This window comes from Ambystoma mexicanum, chromosome 6p (assembly GCF_040938575.1).
Source record: "Ambystoma mexicanum isolate Mex_15411 chromosome 6p, UKY_AmexF1_1, whole genome shotgun sequence".
In the NCBI taxonomy this organism is placed as follows: Eukaryota; Metazoa; Chordata; class Amphibia; order Caudata; family Ambystomatidae; genus Ambystoma; species Ambystoma mexicanum.
This window is the reverse complement of record NC_090935.1, coordinates 1,132,695,381-1,132,715,762: the sequence shown is the minus strand read 5'-3', so window position 1 is coordinate 1,132,715,762 and position 20,382 is coordinate 1,132,695,381. Positions and strand designations below refer to the sequence as shown.

Sequence of the window (20,382 nt, the reverse complement as noted above, 5' to 3'; positions counted from 1 at the left end):
CCCCATTGTGGCTTCTCTTTGGGGTAACGATGGGGAGGAAGAGGCGGATGATGCCCCCATGGTGAGGGTGATGCTGGTGGCAGCTAGATGTTGCATTGCCCAGATGTGGAAAAGCCCAAGGTTGCCAGATGAGAGGAACTGGGTAGCAAAAGTGTGGGCCATATATGATATGGGATGGTTCCTAGTGATAGCCTCGACATCCAAAACATTGAATGCAAAAGCCTTGAAATAAAATGCATTGAAAAAATGTTTTTTTTTATGGGGGGGGGGTTCCCCCCAACCCCTGGTTTTGTACCCTTTAAAACCCATTTTAATTTTAAAAGAACCTTTACCTACAAAAAAAAGCATTTTTTCAATGCATTTTTTTCGAGGCTTTTGCATTCGATGCTATGTATTCGAGGGAATCACTGGATACCATATGGGATATCTTACACACTCGATTGATGAATCCCGTACCAACATTGAAAGCCAGTGGGTGCCTTTTTTTGGGAAATATGGACGCTGAAAAGTGGTGGGTAGGCAATGGACCAGGGTGGGGGAGACAACGGGGTCGGAAAGGTAAGGACCCCCAAGGTCTCAGCCCCTTAGGCACGGATAAGGACCATGAGGGGGCAACTCAGGCCGAAACAAGATGGGAGATTGGGGCTAGGATGTGGGGAATTCAAGAGAGCTGAGGAATGAACCTTCAATGCGGCCGATCCGCATATATGAACCTCAGCCCACGGACCAAATTACGGCTGTTTACTTGTGAGGGGTTACTTACCGTGGGGGGAATGTTGCGAGGAAGCATTGCTCATATAAAGTTTGTATTGTTAATTTGAAAATGTCAATAAAGTTAAATTCTCAAAAATAAAAATGGGCAAAAGTATAACAAAGCAAACTATCTCTAAGTGGATAGTATTTTGTGTTTCAGAATGCTACATCAGAGCGGTTAAAGAAATCCCTCTAGGTTCAGGGCACATTCCACTGGAGGTGTGGCAGCTACCATTGCTCTCCAAAGAGGGGTACCTCTCAAGGATTTTTGTCAGGCCGCAACGTGGTCCTCTATTTACACGTTAGCAAAACACTACTGCCTGGACACAATGTCCGCAAATGAGTCTCGTTTTGGCAGGGCTGTCCTCCAACAATCGGTGATTATAATCGCTAGGAGTTTGCTCCTTCCCTCCTCCATAATTATCTTACTGCTGTGGGAGTCTATGTAAGATGAGGAATGCATGGGAGGACACAATGCATTAGAAGAACAAATTACTTACCCATGGTAATGTTATTTTTACTGGATGTTCCTACCACAGATTCCTCATCGCCCTCGTGGCCTACCCCACATTTAAGGAGCTCCCTAATGTAATTAAAATGACTCTCCTTCAATGCTTAACCAGCTGTCCTTGTCTCTAATACCTAATGTGGCTGTGCAAGGGCAAAAATGACAACTACGGTCACCGGGAGTAAAGCACGCTATTTGTACCTGCATGGACGTCCTGTCCGGTCACTGAGACGACGACTCGGTGGCCATCGACAACACTGCGCACGACGCCCCTTGCTGGGAAAACATTTCCGAGAGCTGCAAAGCAGGAGAATACATATCGAAGATGAGGAATCTGTGGGAGGAACTGTAAAGACTGCAGGGGGGGTGTCTGTAATCCTGCTCTCTATATGGCAGAAGAGAGGCACAGAGAACCCCAGCCAAGTTTCTCTATTATTGGTAACGTAGTCGAGCAATCAAGGCCTAGCTTCTCAGGAGGTGATACAGGCTGGTTCTTAAGTACTGTGTAGTCCCCAAGCCCCCACAAAGGAATGTCCCCACATTTATTAGTTAAAACACAGTCTTTATATAATTAAAGGTTCAAAGTTATATGCACAATAACTCACTTTGTGCTCAGTAAATCTACAATGGCAAATATATACAGTTCTAAGTGGTACCACAATTATCCAATTTCATTAAAGTGCATCAACGGGCCTCCAGCGGTTATAGCAAACCAGCAAACCCTGGTCGACGACGGTGGACGGAATGTGTCCGGTGCTGATCTTCGTTCTTCTCGGCGGTCACAGTCTCCGGTCGGCAGGGTCTGACTTCCAGGGTGCTTCAGCGAAGGTTAGCGGTGCTCGATGGTCCCTCGGCACATGGGAGGAGGGCGCCTAACCAGGTCCTCTCTTGGATCAGTCTCAGCGGTTTTCGGCTTTCGGCGAAGGGAAACAGCAGTCAACCTTCCTCTTCAGGCTCGGCTTAGAGATTAAGCATCAGTTTCAACTTCAGCTTCTAAACGATTTCTAGCAGTGAGAGGCCGTCAGATATACTAGTTGATCTCCCATTCATTCTGTGGGGTCACATTCAGGCAACCTATCACTCAGAAGGGCATTCAGCAGTCAGTCAGCCAATCAGGCATACAGTGCATTCAGGCCATTCTCCTCCCTCTCAGACACTCACAACAAGGAATGTGTATTGGGACAAGTACCCAGCCATTCAATACTACACACTGCATTCATACCAGTATCGGGCAAGGCTGTCTCAGTCTTTGTGTCAAACACCAGAAACCAGACAGCCACTACAAGAAGTGCATATTGGTCACACACTCCATCCACCCAGGTCCCACCCACAGTGTGTACCCACAACATACAGTCACTGGAAGGCTCCAGCCAGTGTGTGTGGCCTGGACTTCACAACACCACCATATATGGAACTTCCACCCAACAGCACTTGTAATCCGTGCAGAAGGACATCTGTTTTGTTTTGCACCGTGGATTCCAAAGATGCATACCTGCATGTACCCATTTGGGAGCCTCACTGTAAGTTCCTGAGCTTTTTCATCAGCGGTAGGCACTTTCAAAACAGAGCTCTGTCTTTCAGACTTAATTCAGCATGGAGACTGTTTACCAAACTGATGAATGCGATAGCCAGTTTCGTTCTCTATGGGGTTGCATGTCTCCCCTTCCTTTGACAATTGGCTCGTCCGGGCTCTTTCTGCTCTTCAAGTGACTCCTGCAGCCCAACTACTAGCAGACACTCTTCAATCTGGGCTTTTCCATCAACTTTCAGATGCGTTTTGTGGTTCCATCTCACAGACTGTTTCTTGGTGTCGTATGGGACTCGCAGGCTGTGAGGTTTCTTCCTTCTCAGCAGAGGATCAGAAATTTCTCTGACTGTGGAACACTTTCATGGGAGGGAGTCCACCTCAGTCTGGTGGTTCCAGAAACTCCTTGGACTGTTGAGCACATGCATGCTATGCATTCTGCTAGCCCGTCTAAAAATGAGACACTTCAAGTTCCACTTAGTGAACTCCTGGAACCAATCCACAGAGAGGCAATCTGGCCACATCCTGATATCAGCCTCTCTATCTGAGAACCTGGCATGGTGGAGGGACGACCGCAACATGATGCGCAGGGGGGTTCCCTTCCAAGAGATCATCCTAGAGGAATTTGTCACTGCAGACTCCTCTCTCATGGGACCTCTCATGATGCACAGTCTATATCAGTAAAGTCTTCTCCATATCAACATCCTGGAACTTCAGGCCATTTTCAGTGCCCTAAAAGCCTTTTTACCTGTTTTCAGCGGCAAGTGGAGTCTTGTATAGACCGACAGCTGAACGTCCTTGTTTTACCTGAACATGAACGGGGGAACCAGATCCCCTCCTTTTGTGCAAGCTTGCAATAGAGATTTCGGAGTAAGCTATCGAGCAACACATGTCCCTAAAGGCGATCCTTCTGCTGCGAGTGGTCAACGTGAAATCAGACCTCCTGAGATGAATATTGTATAATCGCAAGAGGGCGATCAAGCGCCCAATTGTGGAGACAATTTTCTCGACTCTTTGCGAGTGGTAGCAACAGCAAGTGCCCCTATTTGCTTGCTGACGAGGAGTGGGCCAAGGCTCCCTGGGCAACGCTTTAGCGATTTGATGGAATTCCAGGTCCATGTATGCCTTTTGACCAATTCCCCTCCTTCCCAAGTTTCTGGCAAGGGTTTCCAGCTCCAAGAATGCCAACCTCATTGTGATACGTCCACGTCTCTAACTCATACCTGGTTCTTCAACCTAGTGGAATCCCAGAGGGTTCGCCTATTGCCCACCCACTAACTCCTGCAGGAGTAGAAGGGCTGGGTACTCCAACTCTTCCCTCGATTTCTGAAGTTAGCAGCATGGTTCCTGATCACCTTAACTTAGGACATCTCAGTCTATCAGCAGACACCGTGGTGATAATTCCAGCAGCTAGGAAGCCCTCCACTCAGGACCAGTACAAAAGTTGTGGACCAGATTTAGTGATTGAGCTCTGGACGAGTCCATCAATTCCCTGGACTGTCTGCTTAACGAGATCTTCTTATGTGTTTCTCATTTGTCAGCATCTGGTATCTCTGTCCACTCGTGTCACACTTACCTAGTGTTACAAAAGCCTATCGTAGCACTCGGGACATGTCTTTTTCCATTTCCAACAAAGTGGTGCTTAGGCACCTGGATGCCCTAACAAGGCATTTTCCCCTGGAGTAAGGGACGTCAGTTGGCTTGGTATTTGAATGTTGTTCTAGCAGCATTGGCTCATATGCCCTTTGTGACATTGGCTTTCAAAGAGTTGAAGTTCTTTATCTGGAAGGTAAGTCTTCTGGTGGCTTTCATGTCTGCTTGAAGAGTTAGCAAGATCCAGACACTGTCGGCCTCTGAGCCTTACACCGTTTTTACACAGAGGCAAGGTGGTTATGAGAATGAACCCCAGTTTTTTTTTTACCTAAGGTGGTATCCTCGTTTCATGTCAATGCAGAAATTGTTCTGCCCACCTTTTTTCCTAATCCTCAATCACCTGCTGATACAGCTCATTCCTAAAATGATGTTGGTAGAGCTCTTAACTTCTACCTGCACAGCATTAAGCAGTTTAAGAGAACAGATGCATTTTCCATTACTTTGTTGGGGGGGTGGGGGGGAACAGCATTCCAGCTCCAAGGTCTCCATCGCCACTATAGCCAGCTGGCTGGTTTCTGGCATCAGTCACTGCCACACCATGCAAAAGTGCGACCACCCCCCCCCCCCCATAGGGCATGCTTACTCATGTCCTCAAGGCTAGAGCCACGCCTGTGGCATGTCAATGCAACGTCCTTTAGGATTATAATTATTATAATTGTTCTTTTAGAACGTGCTTAATACCAGAGATTGGTTTCTAAGCGCAGGATCGGGATTCGAACCTGTGTCGTGCTGCGTTGTCTTGCTTCCAAGATGAACACGTTGCCGCAGAGCTATCCCCCCTCAATAAGGGGGCTGGCACCTGGTCTACAATCGGCATTCTGCAAGCACTAAAGTCTGAACACCAGCTCCAGGGTAGATGCCAAATTTGTGTAATTTGTCTGCTAGACATTAGAGGTTCTCCCCCTCCCAATTCTTCTTCATTGCTGTGAAATCTCCCATCAGTATGAAGGAAAGGGATGGGACAAAGGAGTAAGAAACTGTTTCTCACTATAGTGACTACTGTACACTTAGTCCACGGTCCCCCTTCCTCCATACAACCCACCCTCTATCCCCTGTAAATCGTTAGTAACCAATGAGCGGACAAAGCAAATCCAATGGAGGAGTCAGAGTGGGCAGACACAATGTTGCATGCGACAGGTGAAGTTCTTTTTTGCAGTTCAAAAGGCTCCTGTTCGACACCCATCAGTATAGAGGAAAGCAGACTACGGACTGGGGGTACAGTCGTCACTAAGGCGAGTAACTGGTTTTCTTGAAGGGGCGGTCCCAATTCAGTAAATCTGCAGGGCAGCTACTTGGGCGACTCTGAATGCCTTTGCAAAGGACTTTTGATTCAATTCAGGCACAATGGAGGAGAGGTTAGGTGGTAGGGCTGTGGTGGGATTTTAGGTGACATCTCTGTCTTTGTCCTGTACCTCCGAGGCTCCTCCATAATAAAATGTTTTTATTTCACATTGCTGAGATAGTGTTTCAAAGATAGGGAATCTGCAGAGAGGAGATTATCTGTTAGAAGAAGATGTTACATACGCTTACTGTTAATGTTGGTTTTGATGGATACTAGGCTTCCTCTGAAGATTCCTTTCCTGCCTACCCTCCTCCCTTCATTAGCATCAGAATGCTCCTAGTCCTCCTGTGGTGGGAGGTATCCAGGGCACTGTTGGGCTGAGGGCAGGCTTTGCCACTTATATCCTGTCACTCCCAAAGGAGGCTCAAAGGACACCATTGCGAATATAGGTGGGGCCACCCAGCACTCTGCAAATGTGTTTGTAATTTTCAAACATCCCTGCCTGCAGGCTGGACATTTTAAAGATAAGGATTCTTCAGAAACGCATCATGTCCAGGACAACTAACGTGACCCAAAAGGTATATGATGTGTTCTTCTGAATCTTCACAAAAAAAGCATTTTGGATGCTCTCCCACTTCTAACAAACTCAATACCTGCTGTGATTTCAATGGATTCAGTCGCCCAAAATAAGTTTAACTCCTCTTGGGTTCCTTTTCCTCTAAGACATCTTGTTATATACTCCTCTATCTCGTCAACCCCACAGCAGGTGCCATTCCCACCATCAATATTATAGTGCCCATCTCACCTTGAAGGGGTTTAATACTCTTCCCACTATCAAGGGATGTAATGCCCAACCAAACAGTTCACTCTCTTCAGGATCCTCAAGGCCTCTTGAAGTTCCCAGGCATACATGCTCCTTTCTCCATAGCCTCTCCTGCAACCACATTTAAGCACCCCTATGTTCAAATCCTATATTTAAATCCTGCATTAATCCAGCTATAGAACAAGGGTCATCCCACTAGCCTTCAAAAAACATTACTTTGCCTCTCTACTCAAGACTATAGCTGAACCCACTGTTAAGGAAGCTACCAACCCATCGCCAGCATACTCATCACAAATTAAATCCTGGAGAAATGTGTCTAGGAAACTTTGGCCATTGTTTTGAAACCAACAACCACCTACACGAATTGCAATGAGTATCAAGGGCAATGATGGGAAAGGCACCCAACACTCTCTTCCATCTGGGACACTCTAAAAGACAACACAAATGCAAATACACCAACTGCACTTATCCTCATGGATATTTCCACAGCATTCAACACCATCAGCTATGAAATGCTGCTAAAAAGACCCAGAGACATCAGATTAGATGGAACTGATCCTTGCTGGATTACTTCATTCCTCATGGACCGGACAAATAACTCTCTTATGGTCCCTTTCAGGTCATGCCCTGCTTGATTACCTGCAGAGTACCAAGGATGACGTTTTCATTACTGCTCTCTGCCATACATACGAGTCCTCTCTTGTAAGTCATTAAAAACTCATGCCTCACACGCTTCTACTATGTAGAGGATACCCACATTATTTGCAAACTTTCCAACACCTCATCTTCCAATAAACAGGACCGTTGCACCTGCCTCACCCATGTCAAGTCATGGATGATGAAAAACGGCCTCAAACTGAAATTATTATTAGCAGCGCCACAACAACTGAGCCTACGTCAAGGGAAGCAGGGGCCATAGAACTTAAGAGTTGAATGAACATTTATTTTGTGCACTATGCCACTTTCGTATGGCCTTGGCTAACTTAATGCCAGTGGTATTGGGAGGGGGGGGGTGACGTAAGCATTTTTGTGCAAATGGTGTGTCCCCACTGCTGACCTGTGGGCATTACAGTCACCCAGGGGTTTTGCCTCCAGTTCCTCAGTAAACCCCCTGCTCAAGGAGTACCTCAGTGAAGCCCTTTGCTGCTGGAAGAAATGTGTTCCCTTTTTCTGAAAGTAGCCATAGACCATGTTCCTGCAGTGAGCACTGAAGAGGGCGGTAGTCTCCTTTTTGGTCCCCCAAAAAGGGTGGGTTATTTGTGCCATCGTGGACTTAACTGCTGAACAAGTGTCTCACGAAGAACAGTATGATAATGATGACACTTTTCAAGATCCTTCAAACAAATTACTCATGTTCTTTTGGAAGAATTATTCTTTTATTTTCAAGCCCCAGGGAGGGTTGGTGTCACTGGACCTGCAGGAGACTTATTTGCATGTGCCTATCCCAATGCATAGAAGGAATCTGAGGTTCATGATATGCGGCACATATCCCGGGAGGATAGCTCAGGGGCAGCGTGCGCGTCTTGGAAGCAAGACGACATGAAGCAACACAGGTTCGATCCCCGGGTCCGCGCTTAGAAACCTCTGGGTGTTTAAGCGCGTTATAAATACGTAACTAAGACAAAAAAAACTATTCCTGTAACAGCGCCTCGATGCCTGCGGGCTGTGTGAGCGCTTTATAAATGTAATTAATTAAAATTAAAAATTACGAATTTCGTGTGCTGCCTTTCGCCCTGGCCTCCCCATACAGTGTTTTCACCAAACTGATGTCAGTGATGATGGCTTGTCTCAGGAGAGAAAAGGTTCAAATCTTTCTCTACATGAATGACTGGCTAATCAGGGCTCGCTACCCCATCTTCACCACACCTTCCACCTACTGCACAGTGTGGGCTTCTCCCTAAATTTCAACAAGAAAGTCACAAGTGACACCTTGACAAGAGCTACAGTTAATCAGAGAATTCCTGGACACTCACCTAGGGAGAGGGTATTGAACATCTGTTAGTCAAAAGGTTCCAGAACTCCAGTTTTCGTAAAACATCGGCTTTTCTTCTCCTTCTGCATCCTGCTTTTTACTGGTGCCAGAAGCTTGACTGGGAATGAGGTTGCTCTAATGGCTTCTTTGCTCTAAGTGGTCCCAGTTCTCTGGTAACAAGGCTAACCTGTGCTGGGTCTCGACCCATGTATCACAGGATTTACAGTAGTGGGCCTATTGGGAAAACCTGAATTCTTGGGAACCTTTTTGGCAGCCTTGGCTGGAGACAACTATGGTGTGGATGCTTCTCTGAAAGGCTGGGGATTCGTCTGGGGATCTCGTTGACCAGGATTTGTTTCTTGGTATATTCCAGATTATACATCAGTCTGTTAGAGCTGTGGACAATCGGGTTCACACTTGGAGCCTTCCTCTCTTCGATTCAGGGCAACAGTGTCCTTATAATGGCCTTACAATACCTTAACAAGAAGGTATTGTGGGTTCACTGTCCCTGTGCAGATTAAGTGATTAAGCCTTTTCTCCTGGGACTTGGAGGAAAACCTTTTTCTGCCAGCAGCCAATATACACTGGAAGAAGAATGTGGTGGCAAGGCCCTGAGCACACATGGCTTGATCATCCATGACTGGGAGCTGAGCCAGGAGTTCCTTATAGAAATCGTCAATGTTTGGGGAAGCCCCCAGGCAGATCTTTTTGCTTCCACTGTCAAAAAGAATGATGAGCTGTTCTGCTCCAGGGAATTTCCCTCAAGAGGGACACTGGAGGAATGCATTTGTGGTGGACTAGGAATTCCGATTTCCTCTTTGCAATTCCACCAATTGCCTTCATCCTGCAGGTTCTTGGAAAGCTACAGAGATCGAGGACTGCAATTATCCTGATTGCCCAGATTTGGCTTGGACAGCATGCTACTTGGACCTTACCTTCTCGACATGACTATTTTCTCCCCTTCATGGTCTTCAGAAGAGAGTGGATTGTCACTCTGTCGGGAGGGCAAGTCTTTCAACCAAATCCCAGTACTCTTAATCTGCATGCCTGGTTATTCAGAGGTTGACTTTGTCAGATCTTCTGTTCAGTTTCTTTTATCCCTAGCCAGGTTGAGGTTTCAAATGGCCACAGTGTAAGGTTCTCCAGCATGGGGTCTTGCATGGATTCACATGCTATGAATAGTCCCTGTCATGCTGTGAATCCTAGATAACATAAAGTAGTATAGCTTTAAGCTAAAAACTGCCTGTCGTTTAAATAGTATTTTGCTGTTACTTCGGGTCATACTTCCCCAGCCAATGACATTGGTCCTCCTTACCTTCACCCCTGGTGGCCAGCTTCAGATTTCTACCACATGTTTTCGTCCTCGAGTTTCTCAAGATTGTGTTTGCCTGTTTTTGATTAAAAATAATCTTTCTTCATCCGATCACCATCCATCCATAGTGATCTGTCGGCAGTGGGTATTTGTTGCCGGTAGAGATCCTGCCTTCCGTTGGATCTCCAGTTCACCTGAGGCCGCAATCTGTGTTTTGGGCCTACTGCACACGCCATGTGGGAGGCCGAGAAGAAGCGCCTCTTCAAGGCTCGCTCAAGATGCAGTCAAAAGAACATCTTCATGTAAGACCGCCATCAAAAGTGTATCTACTGTCTGCACCCAGACCACGTTATACAAGCATGTCCCATCTGCTAGTCCTTCTTCTCAAAGACGAGGAAGGATCGCCATCCGAGTTGGTGGCGTGGCTTCAGGAATGTAAGGCCTCTGACTCGGCATCTGTACGCAGTCATGCCTCTTCCAGGGATGGTAGGCCCAAAGAGCGTGCTCCCTCTGAAAAGTGGTTGAGGTCTTCAGAGGACACTTCCAAGGGGAAGGTACCTCAAAAGGCAAAGTCGTTGAACGCTCTGTGTTCCTCATCGACGACTGCCGTGGCTGCGGCATCTCCATCGTCTGGACCGACAACAACCACAAAGGGAACCCCATCTTCAGAGGGCCAGAGACCATCCACTCCTTCACTGTTGACCACTCAGACCCCGTTGACGAAGCATCACTCATTATCGTCAAGATCCTTGTCGACGACTCCAAGACAACCTTTGTCCAACTCATCGTCGATGACAACTACGTCAATGACATTATCCTCCAGCCCAGCTGCGCTGGTTTCTGTCACGTCAACTGACTCGACTTCCAGGACAGCATTGCCTCCAAGGTCCCTGTCTGCTCCGCCTGGGACGGCGCTGACTGCACTACTTTCTCCAGGTGCGCCTGTGATATCAACCTTGCCTTCCTATATTACTGAGGATTCCTAGCCTGATGACAGGGAATATTTATAGCATGTGAATCCATTTAAGACCCATGCTGGAGAACAATAGTTACAGGTAAGTAACTTGTACCTTATTAGACGTCTATTTCTATATTTAGGAAGGCACCAGAACAGCGATCCAATTTCGCTGTCGCTACTGCTGTGCAGTTTGTGAGGGAGCTGGTTATCATGTTTCCCCTGAAGCAGTTTGTGGTTACACCCTCAGACCTTAACTTGGTCTTCACTTTCTTTATGGACTCATCTGTCAATCCTCTTTGTTCCTCTTTGTTAAGACTTTGACTCTCAAGGCTGTTTTGTAAGGGGAGCCATACAATCCCCCTGACAAGTGAGCGAGCTACAGGCATGGTCATTGAAACCATCTTATCTGGTGTTTTTTTTTTTGTGGGAAAGTTAAGTTGAGGTTGCAGCCCTCTTTTTTTGCCCAAGGTTTTTTTATCCCAATTTCATCCAAGTCAGAAAATGAATTTACCAGTTTTCTATCCACCTCCTCATCCTTCAAAAGAGGATGACATTTTCCACCAGAAAGATCAAAATATTACAGAAAAGATTAACAATTTTGTCATTTGCAGGAACTAGACTGGGTTTGGCAGTCTACTATTTCTCAATAGATTAGTTTCTACAATACCAAATGCTACAAATTAATAGGATAGGACATACTAGAGTCCACAGGACATACTAGAGTCCACTCTACCAGGTGTTTGTCAGCCACTTTGGTTTTGCAAAGGGGAATTCTGGCCTTAGGCATCTGCCGGGCAGGTACTTGGGCATTCCTCCATACTTTTTCAAGGCATTACTGCTTGTACTCCATAGCCTCTCAGGACGGCCACTTTGGGATGGCATTCCTGCACATCCTGTAGGTGTAAATAGATTCTTCCCTGCTCTCCTCTGGGTTTGCTTTACTGCTATGGGATTGTATCTACGATGAGGAATCTATTGGAGACGGCAGTTAATTAGAAGAACAAATGACTTATCCCCTGTTAATCTTCTTTGTGATGATTCCCCTCCACTATATTACTCATCCTCCGAGCATGTCCCCACATGGACAGAGCTTGAGGACATTTCATGAGTAAGAGTAAATCATTTCTTAGTTGAAAATTGCTCAGCTGCTGAGAATGGGGGGTGGGGGGAGGTTGAACTGGTGGGGTTACAGGGGGTTTTGTGTGTTATGTTGAAAGCATTAATTATGGTGCCAAGAAATGGATAATATCAAAGATGAGGAATCTGTGGAGGAGAATGCATCTGAAAGAGCATTACCAGGGGTAAGTAATTTGCTATTTAATCCATGGTTTGCTATATTAATGCTCAAAGATAAGCAAAATGGATACTACATTTTGTTGGCTAAAACCTTTCTCCCACTTTTGAGATATTGCTGTTCCTACATCATACTGTTATTGCTCTACGCTGTAATATCATAATCATACTTCTTCATTTAAAATATCCAGGAAAGGATTCGAAACCATAAATACAGGAGTGTTGGTGACCTTGAAAAAGATGTGATGTTGCTGTGCCATAATGCGCAAACATTCAACTTGGAAGGATCACAGGTCTGTTTTGTTTTTATAATAGTTTATTACTGCTCAAATAAAGTCTGTAAAATTGTTGTTTTGAACATTCCAGGTTTAATTAACTTCTCCAGCATGGGGTCTGGCATGGATTCACATGCTGATGAATATTCCCTGTCGTCAGGCTGCAAATCTGTGGTAAAAGAAAAAAGTTTCACTTTCACTTTAAAACTGTAATTCTCCTCTAAACCAATCAATCACTGTCCTCTGGGTAATACTGCCCCCATCCAATGACAGTCCGCTCCCTAAGCCATGCCTCTGGCACCCATCTTCAGATTTTTACTGCACGCTTCAGTGTTTGGAGTCCTCAAGTTTGCTTTGTGAGCTATTTAGTAGGTTTTTCCAGATTTCTTTAAATTTTTGTGTCCTAGAGCCCTCGTGCTCTTTTCCTCATCGGCCGACAACAGGGATCCATTGTCAGTGAAGCGTTGCGCCCCTCAAGGGCGAGGATTCGTCAGAGTTTCCATAAGGCCTACTTGGGCTACTTCGCACCATCCGACCATGTCATAGGAAAAGGAGGAGGGAAGGACCCTCTTCAGGCTCTTCACCAAATGCGGGCTACGAAATTGTCTTTGCGGAAGACAAACATCTGCAGTGTCTTTACTGCCTGCACCCGGACCACATGGAGGTGGAGTACGAGATATGCCCGGGCTTCTCGAAGAAGACGATGAAAGATGGGCACAGCAGACTGGCGTCATGGCTCAATTCTAACAAGGCCCCTGCTCTGTGCTCCGAGCAGGGGCATGCCTCACACAGGACCGGCCGGTCTGAACAGTGCTCTTCTAAGTCCTTTGAGGTCGCCGAATCCCTGGGGGTCCAAGATAAAGCCAAGAGCCGCAAGTCCGAGTCCACCGGGTTTGCCGCTGCCGCAAGTCCCAGGTTGGATAGGTCATGATCACCATCACCCTCCGCTTCCATAGCCAGCCGGCAATCAAGCTTCTCCTCAAAGAGAAAGTCATCCACCCTGGCCAAGTTGTGGGAGAAGCCAGATAGGCCTAGGTCAGATGAGGAGAAGGCGGCCGCGCTGCCCACACAGGCTCAGCCAAAGTCCTCGTTGGCCACTTCGTCGAAAACTATGGTGACGACCATCGCGGCGGTGGTAGCCGATCCTACGAGAGTGGCTCCTGCAGTGCAGAGGGTGTCCCAGCCCCTGCAGCGGGACACAACCTCAGAGGCATCAGCGAACTCTGCAGGCACCCCTGTAGGGGTAAAGACACTGGTCCAGGTCCCGGTTCAAGGCCCTCAGGGTGGAAAAGGGGGGGTGGGGGAGGAGAGGACCTGAAACATCCCTCCAAGGTTGACTTTCAACCCATGGACATTACATCCACAGATAATAAGAGTACGTTCATGCGGTCCACGAGGACGATGACGGCAGCGCAGGGCCTAGCGCTGTCTGTCTCCATCCTCAGCCAAGGGGCATTTCCGTGGACATTCTCTCGACTCTCCACACCCTGGTGACAGAGATTCAACAGAGGTTGCCACCAGCACCTGTGGCGCTGCAGGCTCCTGATCAGCCTCCACATAAAAAGAGAAAGCATCATCCAATGCCTCTGCATCAGCCTCTACCACCATGTCATGACCAGACTCCTCCAGCGGACCCGGATACAGACCCTGGTACGTAGATGGCCACGGGTACCGACAAAGATGAGGACTTCATCCTGGCAGACGATGAATCGCCACATTTGGATGCTCCTCATACAGTTTCTCCACCCGACAAGGTGGGATTGTTCCACTCCATGATCTCCAGGGCCTCCGACCTGTTCCAGTTGGTGCCCGAGGAAACAAAGGAGGAGGGTTTCTGGTATCCACAGAGAGAATCCAAGAAGAAGAACTGTCATTGCGGCACCCTTTCTGGACGACATTTGGGAGGAGGGCCTGGCCCTCATGAAGAACCCATGCACGGCTCTAGCCAAGCAAGCCATGTTGGAGAAGTAGTACAGGGTGCCGGACAACGCGCCCAAGTGCCTAAGGTCTCAACTGTCACCAGATTCGGTAGTGTCAGCTGGCGCAAGGAAACATTTGGCTAATTCGGCCTCATCGTCATCAGTCCCCCCGGACAGCATGGGAGAGAGGATGGACGACATGGGAAAGAATGTCATTTATACTGTGGCATCCACAATCAAGGCAGCCAACGCCCTGGCAATCTTGGCCCGGTACTACAGGGAGCTGTGGTACAAGCTGGGCCTGATCCTGGAGTTCCTCCCAGACGACAAGAAAATGGAAGCTCTCGCAGGTGCTGGACATGCATTTCGACAGTGAGAATCTGTTTGGGAACGCGGTCGACGAGTTCCTCCAAGCCATAAAAACAGATACAGAGACGGCACGTTCCCTGGGCACACTTCAGCAGCATCGCTTTTCTTCTTTTCGCTGCTCCAGGGAAACATTGAGCAGATCGTCCAAAGTTTTCTCCACATCTTACAGGCAACCTCCCCGATCCTCCACGCAGGGGGCCTACGGGGCCGCTCCCAGGCCTATGGTAGCAGAGGCCAGCGTTGTCCGCAGGGCAGGGCCGCGACGCTCAGGCAGGCCCAAACCAGCCAAGAAGTCGGTCACCCACTATTGCACCCTGGTGGGAGGCCGGCTGAAGAAGTTCATCAGCGAGTGGAAGAAGATCACCACCGACAGATGGGTGCTGGACACTCTCGCCTGGGGGCACACTTTGCAGTTCCAACGCAGGTGCCCTCGAATTCCACCTGTTTCCCCGACAGCAGCACGACATTCTTCAACTCCTGGCGGAAGTGTGAGCCATGTTACAGAAAGGGGAGCTTGTTCCCCAATGGCTCCGTAGTCTATTCCGGATACTTTCTGGTAAGAAAGAAGATAGGGGGTTGGAGACCCATCTTGGATCTATGCCGTCTAAACAAGTACCTGAGGTCCCAAAAATTCAGGATGGTCGTGTTGCAGCACGTGCTCGGCCAACTGGAAGAAGGGACGTCATTGGACCTGGAGGACGCTTACTTCTGTTAGGCAGAATCCTGTGCAGTTCCCTTAGGGAGCACTACAGAAGATTAAGACTACAGTTGAGAGCAATAAATCCCCTTTGGTATCAGTCTGTACCACAAAAATTTAGTTGGTAGCTGTGGCTGAGCAGTCAGACTTCTCTCAAGAGGGAGATGAGCAGTATTCAGGGTTTACACAATAGGCCTACAGTACTATGGCACAAGGAAACACTGACCAAAGCTTTGTATTAAAAAGTATATATATATTTATTTTATACACTTCTAGTAAGACATTTATCACAGTTATCAAGCAAGTTAAAATAAGTCAAAGAAAAATATACACACTCCTTAGTTAAATTGTAGACCAAGTGAACCGTAGTGAAAACTGAGCAAAACGGCATAGTGAAAACCACACACGAGGGATACTCTATCAATTTCTCACAAGGGAAGGAAAGCACAAGTTATATAGAAATAGCTTCTTACAAACCCTAGCAACACTTCCCATAAGTTTGTGAACCAGATTAAACAAGACAGTGCATCAGTATAGGCAATACTTAAATGAAAACTGAGCAAAATGGCATTTCACAAGGTTTAGAAAGGGGAAGAAAAGTGTAGTTATAAGAAGTAGGTGCACCAACACAGTTCTAGTTGGTTGAGAATCAATCTAAAGAAGGCAGTTCTAACAAATGTAGCCAGAATCAGTAAGCCTGTGCCAGAGTCAGTGGTACAGGGCAAGGGCCCAGGAGCAAAATGTTCTTGTAGCTGCAGTCAAGTCTTTGGTTAACGATTTTGAAAAGGTGGATGCAGAAGTTGAAAGACAATGTTAAGAGAGAGGGGCGGCCAACCCAACAGGTAGGTAAAGGATTTAAAACACCTTTAGTGCTACCGCAAAGAAAGGGCGGCCTGGCAGAACAATGTACCTTTAAATGAAGAAGTGGCTCCTGCGGTGGCGGTTGTTCCTGGTAGTTCTTGCAGTTCAGGGGATCCAGCAGAGGAAGAGAGGCTCTCGTCGTGGAGGAAGGTTCGAGTTACTGCACTACCCAGGAATGAAACCAGTCGCGGTGCTGCCCGACGAATAAAAGGTACTCTCCTTTAAATCGCGGTCCGGGTGGACTGATGCCTGGCTATCCGGCCTCCGAGTACAGAGTAGGGGAGATTCGACCAAGGTAGGTCCGGGAAGACGATTGGAAAACTGGTTGGCCCCACCAGCTCAAGGGTAGAAGGCTCTTTCAGATGAAGATCTTCTCTCGTCATGACGTCTCCTCTTCGGCTTCTTAGTTCCAGTGGCGACGTCTTGCTCTTCCAGTCCTCAGGACCCTGCTTTTATGCAAAAAGATCCCCATTCATACAGCCTAGCTGTCACTCACACAGTGGAGTGGTCATCTTGGCGGGAGACCCTCCAGCCTATCGGGATAGAGTGCGACATGGGTTACTGAGGCAACCCTGTCATGGGGTCCTACTCCCCCTCCCACACAATGGACCCACCCCAGACTCAGTGGCGCCGAAAGGAGGGTTTCTCAGCAGAAGCCCGCCAAAAGGACGAACAAAGGATGCCCAACCTGGTTTAGGAGTTTAGAGAAAGACACGAGAAAGAAGTTATATTAAAGTTCTGGCAAATAAAACCTACCGGAGTCAAGTTAATATTAAAATGCACCGGCGGTATGTTAAGAGGCTGTCAGAAAAAGTGGTAGCCTCGCACAATGGGAAAATCTCATAGGAAAATATTTGCGGTTGAATATTTATGGTAGTAACCACTGCCACCAGCCAGAAACTTTTGAGAGAGGGACTTTACGGTACCCTCTCGAAAATGAACATAAGGGAAAAACTATTAACCCTTTCCAGTACCTCCATAGTAAGATGGGTTATACTGGTTTAGTTCATAAAAATTGACTAGTAAAGTCAATGGGGACTTTACATGCCCTGGGAGACAGTAGTCAGTCCCAGGGTATGGAGTCTCTGTTTGGGGGTCGCTACGACACCCCTGTGTCACTGCACTGAGGGTGCTGTGTAACACATGTGAATTAAGATGCTTCCTATGGGGGTGAGAAAATCCCATAGACATTAAACACAAAAATAGCCTAGAACACACATAGCAAAAATGCCTAAGAGTGGGAAAAAGAGTCTCACTCTTAACATGAAAAAAAGAAACAAACCCTTCAAAACCAGCAAAGCTGCTGGGGGACTCTATAGGTAAGGGAAATTAGCCATAGAATGAGAATTCTCCCTAAATACTTCCATGTCCCCATTCACAAGAAACATCAAAAGTTCCTATGGTTTGTGGTGGAAGGTCAGTACTACCAGTTCAAGGCCCTGCCATCTGGCTTGAAATCACCCCAAGGGTGTTTACAAAATGCCTGGCCCCGGTGGCGGTCCATCTGCATCTGCCGGGCATACACGTATACCCATACCTGGACGATCGGCTGATATGTGTCCGCTCTCGGAAGATGGCCGGTGAGCACACGAAGGGGACTGTCCGACTACTGACAGAGCTGGGATTCTCTGTAAACTATCCAAAGTCCTGCTTGATGCCATTGCAGAACTCACTGTTCCTCAGGGCCAGACTCAACACAGTGTCTTATCTGGCGTCACCCTCAGAGGAGAGGCTGGCAGCCATTCAATGGAAGGTGCAGCGACTGCCGTCGGCGAAGACGGCCATGATAGAGGCCATCAAGTCGCTGCTGGGCATGTCATCCTGCATCTACCTCGTACGTCTCTGCGGATTGCAGATGCGACCCCTGCAGGAATTCTTGGATGCACGTTGGATACAAGTGTCCGAAGGTTTTGCAGGCAAGATCCCTCTCAATGAGGAGTTCTGGCGGGGTGCGCTCACACATCACCCAGGGAATGGGATTTCAAACCCAGCCATTACAGGAGACTGTCACCACGGATGCCTCTGTGGAAAGTTGGGGGCATCTGCACAACAGAGGTCTGTGGTTTCCAGAGGAGAAGGATCTGCACATCAACATCCTGGAGCTACACGCAGTGTTCTGGGCCCTCAAGTCTTTCCTACCGTCTCTGAAGGGCAAGGTGGTGAGGATCTTCATGGACAAAACCACCACCACCATTTTCTACATCAGAAAGCAAGGGGGCACTCGGTCCCCAGCAATCTCCGGGGAAGCTCAGGACCTGTGGCACTGGGCCATCAGACAGGGGATGTTCCTTGTCCCTCTCCACCTGGCAGGTGTCAAGAACACCATTGCAGACTCCCTCAGCAGGGAGCTGCGCTCCTGCCAGGAGTGGGAACTTAGTCAGGATCAGGTGGACCGCCTGTTCGTCAAATGACGCAGACCCTTGATCGATCTTTTCGCCATGGCTGTGAACGCAAAATCGCAGAAGTTTGCCAGTAGATTTCATCACTGAGGAGCCTGAGGGCGCATTCACCTTCCTGTCGGAAGGCCTGTTTTTGTATGCTTTTCCCCTGTTTCCGCTCCTGCTATGTGTCATCAACACACTCGGACTGTCTCGATGCAGGATGATTCTCATCGCCACGGCGTGGCAGAGACGGATATGGTATCCGGACCTGCTCAGCCTGACGGCGTCTCCTCATGTCAAGTTGCCGGTACTTCCGGATCTGCACACCAGAGAGGGAGGTGCAATCCTTCATCACGACCCGGGATTGCTGAACCTGAAGGCATGGCTCCTGCAGCCTTAAAGTTTGGAGGTTGTGAGCGGCCACCGGACTGCAAGGAAGTCTTCGCCAAGGCCAGGGCATCATCGACTCTAAAGTGCTACGGCCATAAGTGGAAGCATTTTGCTACATGGTGCCGGTCACAGAAGATTACGCCTCTGAGGGTCACGGCTCCACAGATCTTCCATTCTTGCTGTCTTTAACAAGAGCTGGACTGGCTCACGCATCCATCAATTTACACCTGGCGGCCATCTCCGGGAAGATCCTCGCTGTGATCCCACAGACTCGTCAAGGAGTTACCCAAGGGACTTTTCCGATCCTTCCAGCTGGTGAAGGTTCCCGCCCCGGCATGGGAACTTAACATATTTCTAACAAGGCTCATGAGGGCACCTTTCAAACCGATGCATCAAGCCCCACTCAAGTTTCTCTTGTGGAAAAGGGCTTTCCTTTTGGCCATTACCTCTGCCACACATATGGATGAGATCCAGGCCCTATCCTACAAGCAACCGTATCTGACTTTCCACAAATTGAGGGTGGTACTACATACACACTCCTCTTTCATGCCGAATGTTCAATTGGAATTACACCTGAACAAGCCTTTGGTCTTGCCCGTTTTCTTCCCGAAACCTTTGTCGCCCTCAGAGAGGGCCTTGCATTCGCTGGACGTTGCTCTTGCTCCGAAGTTCTACTCGGCACGAACAAAGAGTTTTTGAAGACTTTTCAATTGTTTGTGAACTTTGGACCTATGAACCATGGGAAGGCCTTGTCCAAGGCTTCCATCTCAAGATAGATCTCCGGCTGCATCATGCACTGTCATCGGCTGGCGGAACCGGCTGATGCCAGGCTGCCCAAGAGCCCACTCCACCAGAGCGATCGCTGTGACTACGGTGTTCCTTTCTGGTGTGCCCCTGCCCGACATCTGCAGCGCTGCGACGTGGAGGTCCATGCATACCTTCACGAAATTCTACTGCATCGATAGGGATTCCACGGGAGTCCAGAGTCAGCCAAGCAGTGCTACGCAACCTGTTTGCTTGAGGTGAGTCTGTTACAGGGTAAGTGTTAATTTCTTCTGTTGAGCCTTGCCACCTCCCTGTGGTTGTGTAATGTGTACTGCTGTGTATTCGTTATTCATGAGCAGATGAATCCATGCCAGACCCCATGCCGGAGAAGGTTTAAGTTACTTACCTGTAACTATTGTTCTCCAGCATGGGTCTGGCACTGATTCACATGCGAACCCTCCCTTTGGCCCCTCTGCGGCTCTTCTTAGTCATACTGCCACTTTACGTGCTTACCAAATCTGAAGAACTGCGGGGCTTAGAGACAGGATCGTCAATGGATGGGGGCAATATGACTCTGAGGACAGCGATTGGTTTAGAGGAGAAAAACAGTTTTAAAGTGAAAGTGAAACTGTTTTTTCTTTTACCA

General features: G+C 48.0%; 1 protein-coding gene across 1 annotated transcript in view; it reads left to right on the top strand.

Annotated features, from left to right (window-relative positions):
* SMARCA2 (SWI/SNF related BAF chromatin remodeling complex subunit ATPase 2) overlaps positions 1 to 20,382 on the top strand; it is a 3,136,185-nt gene that overhangs the window by 2,953,151 nt on the left and 162,652 nt on the right. Inside the window, exon 33 of the mRNA XM_069625745.1 lies at positions 12,271 to 12,372. Within this exon, the coding sequence (XP_069481846.1) occupies positions 12,271 to 12,372 (102 nt within the window). The remainder of the gene's footprint in view (positions 1 to 12,270; positions 12,373 to 20,382) is intronic.